Source organism: Lagenorhynchus albirostris, chromosome 14 (genome assembly GCF_949774975.1).
Source record: "Lagenorhynchus albirostris chromosome 14, mLagAlb1.1, whole genome shotgun sequence".
Taxonomy (NCBI): Eukaryota; Metazoa; Chordata; class Mammalia; order Artiodactyla; family Delphinidae; genus Lagenorhynchus; species Lagenorhynchus albirostris.
This window is the reverse complement of record NC_083108.1, coordinates 62,475,495-62,484,675: the sequence shown is the minus strand read 5'-3', so window position 1 is coordinate 62,484,675 and position 9,181 is coordinate 62,475,495. Positions and strand designations below refer to the sequence as shown.

Sequence of the window (9,181 nt, the reverse complement as noted above, 5' to 3'; positions counted from 1 at the left end):
CCCTTTCCGGACACTGTTTCTCCTCTGTCCGGTTCCGGGCTGCAGGTTTACCTCAACAGTCATTCATTCCACCAAGATTTGAGAATCAGCTCAGGGTGGGACGGCTCGCCAGGCCCAGAGCTGAACGAGGCGAGGCAGACCAGACCCTGCTCCCTTAAACTGACTGTCCAGTGCGGGTGGGGGCGGCCGGGCTCCGGGGTCCCGGGGGGCTATGCCCGACAGCGTTCGCACCTGCCCGGCACCACCTGAGCGTAAGCAACGGTCGGCTCCGCAACCCCTTAACCTGGCCGTCCCGCTGCGGTCACCCCGGCCCCGCGGGGCCCATCGCGCCCGTCAGCTCACCTAGGGGCCGCGCCCCCGGCCGAACCCAGCCTGCGCTTCCCGCTTTGTTCCCAGAGCGGGTTCTGGAAGCGCCGCGCGCGCCCAGCCCCAGCCGCTTCCAGGCAGCGCCCCCCAGCTGCCTGGGAGGGCGCGCGGGGGCGCGCACGAGCGGCGCACGCCCGTCCCGCATGCCCGCGCTCCCGATTGGCCGCGCCGCGTGACGTCACCGGGAGGCCCCGGCGGCCGCTGGGAGCCGGCGCCCGCGCGTGCGCAGACGGAGGGCGCTGAGCGGAGGGGGAGGTGGCTGGCCGCTTCTCCCGCGTCCGCCATTTTGTTGCTGTGGCTCTTGGGAGCTGGCTGGGCGAAGCGGATCTGGCGGCGCGGCGCTCCCGGGGGTCCGGTGCTTGGCTTGGCCTCGGGGCTCGGTGCGGAGCGGCGGGGGCGCGGGGCCGGCGCGCGCCGGGCCAGGAGTGACCGGAGGGTCCCGGGTGGCCTCTGCCGCGCTTGGCTTCACCGCCGCGACCCGGCTGGGCCCGCACCCCCGAGCCGGCTCGTTCCGTGGAGCGGCCCCGGAGCAGGCGGGCGGTGCGGAGGATGCTGCGGGCCCGCGGCCGCGAGGAAGGTGCCGGCTCGGCTCAGTAGGCGCGCGGTGAGCCAGAGGCCCGGCCCGGCCCGCAGACGGTTCGGGCGGAGCGTCCAGCGCAGGCAGAGCAGCCCCGGCCAGCCCGGCCCAGCGCCCGGCCCGCCATGTCCTCCGCCAGGTTCGACTCCTCGGACCGCTCGGCCTGGTACATGGGGCCCGTGTCTCGCCAGGAGGCGCAGACCCGGCTCCAGGGCCAGCGCCACGGCGTGTTCCTGGTCCGCGATTCGTCCACCTGCCCCGGGGACTACGTACTGTCCGTGTCCGAGAACTCGCGGGTGTCTCACTACATCATCAACTCGCTGCCCAACCGCCGCTTCAAGATCGGGGACCAGGAGTTCGACCACCTGCCGGCCCTGCTGGAGTTCTACAAGATCCACTACCTGGACACCACCACGCTCATCGAGCCGGCGCCCAGGTGCGCGGAGGGCGTGTGCGGGCGGGGGTCGGGGCTGGACCCGTGGCCCCCTTTTCGGAACCGGGTTACTTTCCGGAGGGTATTCCGAACCGAAGGCAGTGTCAGGATCTGGGTCATTGTTGATGAAGGGGTGCGTCTTAAATGTGTTGAGTTGCGGGTACCTAGTTGAAAATGGACGCTTTTTGCCTTCGTTACGTTCTTGGTTTAATTACCCTGCTAAAGCAGAATTTTGTTGTTGTTTTTGAAACCTTTTTTGGGCCACAGATTGAGACTCTGAAGCTAGCTTACCCTCCACCCCCGCCCCGCAAGCACACACGAGTTTGCACACCTTTCAAGGTTTTTGCACTCCAGGTTAAGACCTCCTGGACTGCAGCTTTTGGAACACTGGGCAGATGAAAATGCTTTAGCGTTTAGAAACAAATACCTTTAACTGTGAAATATCAGAACTATATATTGATACCCTGGTGCCAAGTTTGAAATAACCTAGGCATCTATTTTATAATACATTAATTACAAAAATTGTAAAAGAAGGTGCGTTGGCTTCAACGAAGACTTTTTTTTTTTTTAACAGTTTCCCCCCAAGCTGGACCGTCCATAGACTGGAAATCCATTTGGTTAAATTCCAAGGAGGAATGAGGCTAGAATGTTCCTAAGGGAATTTTTTGAATGACACTCATCTTAATTCTATCTTACTTGAATTTCAGATGTACTTTTTGTGTTAAGTTTAATGACTTAGTATCTATTTTAAAGTTAACCCAGAGTGACACCAATCATTAGGCATCCTCTTTTCATTTGATTATTTGCCTTAATCAGTATTTTGCTAGAGGTTTCTTTTATTTAAATTACGCCAAATTTGAGCTGAAGAGATTGCCTAGAATTTTAAAAGTAAAAGGTATTTCACTGCCCAGTTGATTTCTTAAACATTTGTTTAAAAAGGACAGATTTTTCAGGATGAGATGTTTCTGACTTTACAGATTCTCTGACAGGATTCTACTCTGAGCTCTAAACACTAAAAGGTATTATATTAATTAAGGAGCACCCACTGGACGCCTCAGCGTTGCTTCTGTGGAATAGAGATAGAGAAGGAACAGCATGACAGTGGAATGACTTTGAGGTTAACTGCAGAACTAAATGGATTTTAAAAACTGGTGAGAAAGTGATTATAAATCAGATAGTGTATAACGAAGACCTAGACACCAAAAAGAATCTGATTGGTGAAACCTCCAGGTCCCGGAAGATACTGGTGACTGGAGTCAACTTTCAGCACATGTAATTCCAATATAAGGGGTTGGAGAGACTCTTAGAACCCACAGTAATGAGATATTAAATACGTTTAAGTAAATTACTTGCCTAGCTTGTGGAGGTGAATTATATCATTAATTTTAGGCATTTAGCATGCCATGTTGTGTGCCAGGTGTGTGCACTTTGAGGTGACAGGTACTATAGTGCAGCTGTGAGTGAATAACTAGATCCCCTTCTGGGTGGAGAAAAAGGATTGTGCTGCAGCGGCTTCCCGCAGAAACAACCCCAAACTTCCCCTTTGGGCGTCTTCCCAGGTGCCCTTGTAACTTTTTGAGTGTGGTGCCTGCCCTCACCCCTCTCATCCTCCTTCCCGGGAGCCAGCCCTGCACGCCCATGCACACCTGTGGGCCTTCGTTCGACTGCTGGCCCTCCGTGGAGCACCTCCCTCCACCGGTTCCTCACCTGCGGAAATCCTCCCTGTGGTGCTGGGGCCTTTACCTGACCCCCTTGAGTTCAGCCTTGATTGTTTCTCCTCTGTGCCCTCTGCCCCAGGCATTTTGCTGTACTTTAGTTTTTCCTTTTCCCTGCTGTCTCCAAGGGCTGTCACAGTGCTGGTTGAATCAGATCCTGGCTGGATTTACTTTGTCACACTAAATCTGGATTGCCTCTCCTGAGGATTTGGTTGATGTGTTACCTACTGTAGGAGACTACGCCAGGCAAGCCTTGGCCAAATGCAGAAATCAGGGCGATGCATTTTCACACCCCAGACAGGATAAATAAAGTGGTTTAGCTTTTTTAGGCCTCAAAACTGAGCTTCTGAAGCCAGAGTTTCATGCCCCTTGGCTAATTGTTCTTTTGGGGGGTCTGTTTTGCTTAGTGAAAGGTCACAACTGTATGACTTCCTCAGAATTTAAGGACTGGTGCTTGTTTTGTGCTAGTCTGATCTTTTTTATTGGAATGTTCCTTAACTTTTAATTTTATATTTTTATTCAAATATTACAGGAGAATTATGTTCCAGTGATAGGTACTGGGAAAGAGGGGTGACAGACATGCTTTCTCTGTCATGGAACTTAGATTTTAGTGGAGGAGACAGACAGAAAAGTAGAAAAATAAAATACTACAAGATTTGTGAATGCTATGAAGGAAATCAATCTAGGCTGAGAGGATCTAGTAGAAGGGACTTACCTGAGCTGGTGAGGTAAGAGAAAGCGTGAAACTGAAGAAGGGAGGAGGAGCAAGGCTTGGGCGAGGAGGGGGAGAGCTTATGCAAAGTTCTGGGTTGGGAAAGACAGCAATGTGATGTGAGTGTGGCTCTGAGATGCCGATCTAGAAGAGTTTGGACAGGTAATGGTCAAAGGCAGGAAATTGGGTGCCATGGAAGGGGTTTGAAGCCAGGAAGTGACCTGAGGCTGTTACTGCAATCCAGGTCAGAACGATGGTGACTGATGAGTCGCGCATCCGTCCATCATAGAGACATTATGTAGACTGAGTGATGGCTGTGGTTTGAAAATAAGTTGCTGGTGGGAGGGGGGATGATGGGGAAGAGAAAAGAAGAGACAAAGATGACTTGGTATATTTGTAGCTGTCTGTTCTCTGGGTTATCTTATTGTCTTTTGAGTTTGTCTGTGGTATTCATCTCTGTCTTAGATTTTAAATTTAAACACAAAAGGTATATCAGTGGCTTTTGATTTTTGAATGACCCTAAAGGATTCTTTTTCTGCATATGGATGTAATTTTTATATTAAAAATCATTTGATAAACAGAAAACTTGTGGTTTTCACCTCCATTTTATTTGAGTATAAACACTTTTAAGATTCCGTTTATTAGATTATAATTAGTATTCAGGTAGGCGCTACTGGTTGTTTCTGTTTTAATAGAGGCTACTTCCAGTTTAACAACAGAGTGTTTCAGGTTTCTGAGTGGATTTAGTTTAGCTGTGAAATACATTTTCCTACGGTTTAGAAAATTGAAAGTGTGTTTTGCGTAGCTTGCTTTGCTTATAAAATTTTCCAGTTCTAGCTTATGTAGCTATATGACGGCTGGGAGAAAAATCATGAGAAGTAAAAGTTGAAAAACTGAGGCAAGTTGACCCATAGAGAAAACCCTGTTTTTTACTCAGCAGACATTGCTCATTGCATGTGCTGGTAATATGGAACTAACATTGACTCAGCAGTCCCTGTCATGCTCTTGAGGAGCTTCCTGGTTACTGAGACTTTATTTAAAAGGCCAAATTCATGTCATCTGATACAGACAGTAGCTGTGGGAGGGCGGAGAAAGGATGCGCCGCCTAACCTGAGCATCCCGAGGGGACCCTCACAACGTGTGCCACAGAGGCTACACCGTGGGGGACCGGAGGGTACCGCAGGTAGCATGGCCATGCCTCCCCCCATGGCCCCTGTCTGAATATTTAAGGGAACTTTTGGACTTTTGTAATTAGGAGTAGGGGAGAAGGATTAACAATGATTTTGATTAGCATAGAATTGGACACTGTGGATAAACCTTTGAGTTTCTTCTTACCAATAGTTTAAATCACCTAAGTTCAATTTAGATGGGATCCATAAACGTCATTACGCTGGGAATGGAGTCTCGCCCAGGTGAGAATTGTGTTCCCATGGCAAGTAAAGTGCTGATAGCCATTTGCTTTGTGACCTTTCTCTTGTTTAAGACTCAAATTCAGAGAACTTTTTATCTAAGATTTCTGTTCTTGATCTGAACAGTTGAACTAGGTTCTAAGGTTCCTTCAGGCTAAAATATTTTAGTTCTTTCTGATAAGTGAAAGGGGGCAGTGGTGATTATCCTGGAGTCGGAGTTAAGGTCACAAGGAGTAAGGTGGGACCATCAGGCATGTGCAACTGGTGGGGAACGACAGCCGAGTGTGAGCTCTGCGGTGGTGAGGCGAAGAGGCTTGGACAGCAAATCTGGTGGCACACGGGATTTCCTTGTCTGTGGAACAGATTTAACCCAGGCTTAGGGGAAATGCTTCCCTGTGTCTTGGGCATTTTAATTTTAGCAGGAATTTCAATATATTGAGGCCTACTGTATCCCAAAGCCCAATGCTAGACTCAAGTCATATAATGGAAGTAAACCATGGCCCTAGCTTTTGAGAAGCTCAGTATACTGAACAAATGAAAATAGAATATCATGGGAGCTTAAAAGCAAGGATGGTCAACTAAAGGGTCAGGCAGGGCCTGAAAGGGAAGGTGCTCTATGAACTGATTCTTTTTTTTTGTAATCTTTATTGGAGTATAATTGCTTTACAATGTTGTGTTAGTTTCTGCTGTGTAACAGAGTTAATCAGCTATATGTATACATATATCCCCATATCCCCTCCCTCTTGTGTCTCCCTCCTTCCTTCCCTATCCCAACACTCTAGGTGGTCACAAAGCACCAAGCTGATCTCCCAGTGCTATGTGGCTGCTTCCCACTAGCTATTCTACATTTGGTAGTGTATATATGTCAGTGCTACTCTCTCACTTCGTCCCAGCTTACCCTTGACCCTCACCATGTCCTCAAGTCCATTCTGTACATCTGCATCTTTATTCCTGTTCTGCCCCTAGGTTCATTAGAACCTTTTTTTTTTTTTAGATTCATATATATGTGTTAGCATACGGTATTTGTTTTTCTCTTTCTGACTTCACATGAACTGGTTCTTGAAGGATGAGAACAAGTGTATGAGGTAGAAGAGGTGCTGGGAAAGGCACAGGTGTGGTTCATGTGAGTGAGGGGCCGCGAGCTAGGAAGTTAAGAATGCTGAACTGTGAAGGGCCTCTGTGCTTTGTACATGAGTTTAGCAGTGGGAGCCCTCTAAAGTTTTTAAGAAGAGAACTGTCATGGTCAGTTTTATTTTTTAGAAACTGGTGTGGGCGGGGTGGTGAGAGTCTGGAGTGTGGGGTTAATCAAGGGCTGTTACAGGGGAAGGGATTGTGAGAAGCTGAACTGAGATCTCTTGTGTTGGGAATATAAGGTGGAAGCCGATGACAGCCATCGCTGGGCAGTTGCCTGTAGGTGAGTGGAGAGCTGTGGCATCAGGGATGATTGAATGGTGCCTCTGAGAGAATGGAGAGGAGGGATGGGGGGAGGGGGTCGATGGTTTTCAACAGGGAAGCCAGGCGGGGTTCAGCAATCCGATGGGTTTGTTAACGAGAAGAGGATTGGGGGCCAAATATACAGATTTGGGTCTAAGCTTTGGTGGAATCCGCAGAATGAGCAGAGGCAGAGAAGCTGTGGATGGAGGTGCAGAGGCAGGTGCAGAGGCAGGCACCACCGAAGACTGAGAGCCATTGGTGAAGGTGCGAAGCCAGGGATGGAGGGAGAGTCCTCCATGCTCAGGGCCACCGAGGGATAAGAAGCGCTGGAAGCACTTTGAGCAGACGGGTACTTAGCCAGTCTTCTTGGAATTGATTCTTTTACCATCTGTTTTGTTTTCCAACTTTTTATTGTGAAATCTTTCATACATACACAAGAGTATGTGTGTACATGTATATAATAAGGAAAATCTTCCATATCCATGTTACCCCCTTTAAAAACTAGAACAGGGGGCTTCCCTGGTGGTGCAGTGGTTGAGAGCCTGCCTGCCGATGCAGGGGACATGGGTTCGTGCCCCAGTCCGGGAAGATCCCACGTGCCGCGGAGCGGCTGGGCCTGTGGGCCATGACCGCTGAGCCTGTGCGTCCGGCGCTCCGCAGCGGGAGAGGCTGCAACAGTGAGAGACCCGCATACTGCAAAAACAAAAAACAAAAAACAAAACTAGAACAGGACCTTTGAAACTCTCTCCTGCTAGAAGTTGATTGTATTGCTTCCTTAACAGGAATAAGGTGATTGTAAGCATAGAAGGCATTAAAGCTGAAGTTTAAATAAAATGTTTTATCTGTGATTTATACATGCAGCTGAGAATGCTTTTAACCAAAGGAGGAGGGAGATTCATTGTCATTCGATGAGGAGCGGCTTCTCTTCCAGAGCTGTCGAGAGAGGGAGAAGGAGAGGGAGAAGAAGAAGCATGGGTCTGGTGTGCTTGATGGGCTTGGGAAACTGTGTGTGTGTTGAATGCTATTTACAGTCCTGATGAAGGAACAAATTGCGAAACAATTGAGAAACAATGAGTTGTTCCAGTTTTATGTTTCCTATTTCTTTGGGCAGTGGGTTCTAATATGTTAAGTATTTCTGACCTGGCATCATCATGCTTTCATCTCTGCAGTGGGACTAATGTGTAATTTGCAGGGGATTTTGATGAATACACGAGTTTGAGAAAATGGGAAGTGGAGGGCTTTGAATTTGTCAGGGGTGTGGCTGGGAGGTTGATTTCCTGTCATATTTAGGGATGTCTGTGCGTGTGTCGAATCAGGAAAGGAGCTCCAGGTCACTGTAGCAGTGAAGTGGTGGAAAAAGTGTAAGCTGTCCTCCCTCTTGTCAGGTCTGCATGAGCACCCTCCCCAGCTCCGCCTCGGCTATCTAGACCAGGCCTCAGCGAACTCACGGTGAAGGGCTAGCTGTTCAGCACTTTAAGCTTTGTGGGCCCTGTTGTCCCCATCCCAGCCACTCAGCTCTGCCCTCATACTGCGGAAGCAGCCACAGACAGCCCATGAGCGCATGGGCCTGGCTGGGTTCTACTCAAACCTTATTTGTAAAACCAACTGGTGGGCCGGTGGCCTGCAGGCCATAGTTTGTGGATCCCTTGGCCAGACTCACAGATAGTTTTTGTATAGTGTACTGGAGCCGAGAATGGTCATTACTTTTTTAAGGGTTATATGAAAAGAAGACTATCTGACAAAGGCCATATGTAGCCAGCAAGCCTCAAATGTGTGCCGGCCAGCCTGCTTCTGGCCTTGCTTGTGGGAACCAGCCAGCCCCGCGAGCTGTGGGGAAGCTGGGAAGGGGGCGTTTGAACCTTTGGGGCTCTTAAGTCTTCTGATGTAGAATCAGAATGCGTAAGCCTGTCTTCCACGAAATCTTTCAGCTTTAAAGGGGGCTAGTCTTTGGCTTTTTCTGCACCATCCCCTTGCCTGTTCTGACCCTTAGCAGAACTTGACCCCGTCAGCTTCTGTGGGACACATGAATGACACTTGGTGCTCTCATTTGCCTTCCAGCCTCTGTCGCTACTAAGTTTGCAGTCTTTGGAGAGCAGGAACTTGGTTTTAATTCATTGTTTGTCCCCCAAGTTCTTAGTACATAATAAGGCCAGTGGGTACCTGGGTAAATGGATGTCATTAGTGTTAATCCCTACTGAAGCTGTACTAGTGTTCTCACGGTCTGTGGAACTGCTTTTAACTTTTAACTGTATAAACAGTAAAATAACCCTTGAAGGCGTCTGCAGTGGAACCAAGTGTGCTCTTGGTGAAGTATCTGAGTTTTGTTTAGTGTGACCCAAACTCTCACAGAATCTCCGTGGCCCTTGAATTAGGTTCAGGGGTGGGGGGTGAGGAGCTGATGGGGTGCTTAGTGCCAGTCAGGAACTGTTGTGGATGTTTCACGCACAGCGTTAATTCTCAGACACCTGAGAGACCCACGGGTTGTCCCTGCGGCTGACGAGCTGAGAGGCTGTGAGTGAGGACACTGCTTTGTGC

General features: G+C 49.3%; 1 protein-coding gene across 1 annotated transcript in view; it reads left to right on the top strand.

The window, feature by feature from the left end:
• The first annotated feature begins 609 nt into the window (after positions 1-609).
• The window catches only part of CRKL (CRK like proto-oncogene, adaptor protein), a 31,779-nt gene continuing 23,207 nt past the window's right edge, over positions 610-9,181 (top strand). Inside the window, exon 1 of the mRNA XM_060120925.1 lies at positions 610-1,379. Coding sequence (XP_059976908.1) covers positions 1,069-1,379 — 311 coding nt within the window. The 5' untranslated portion in view covers positions 610-1,068. The remainder of the gene's footprint in view (positions 1,380-9,181) is intronic.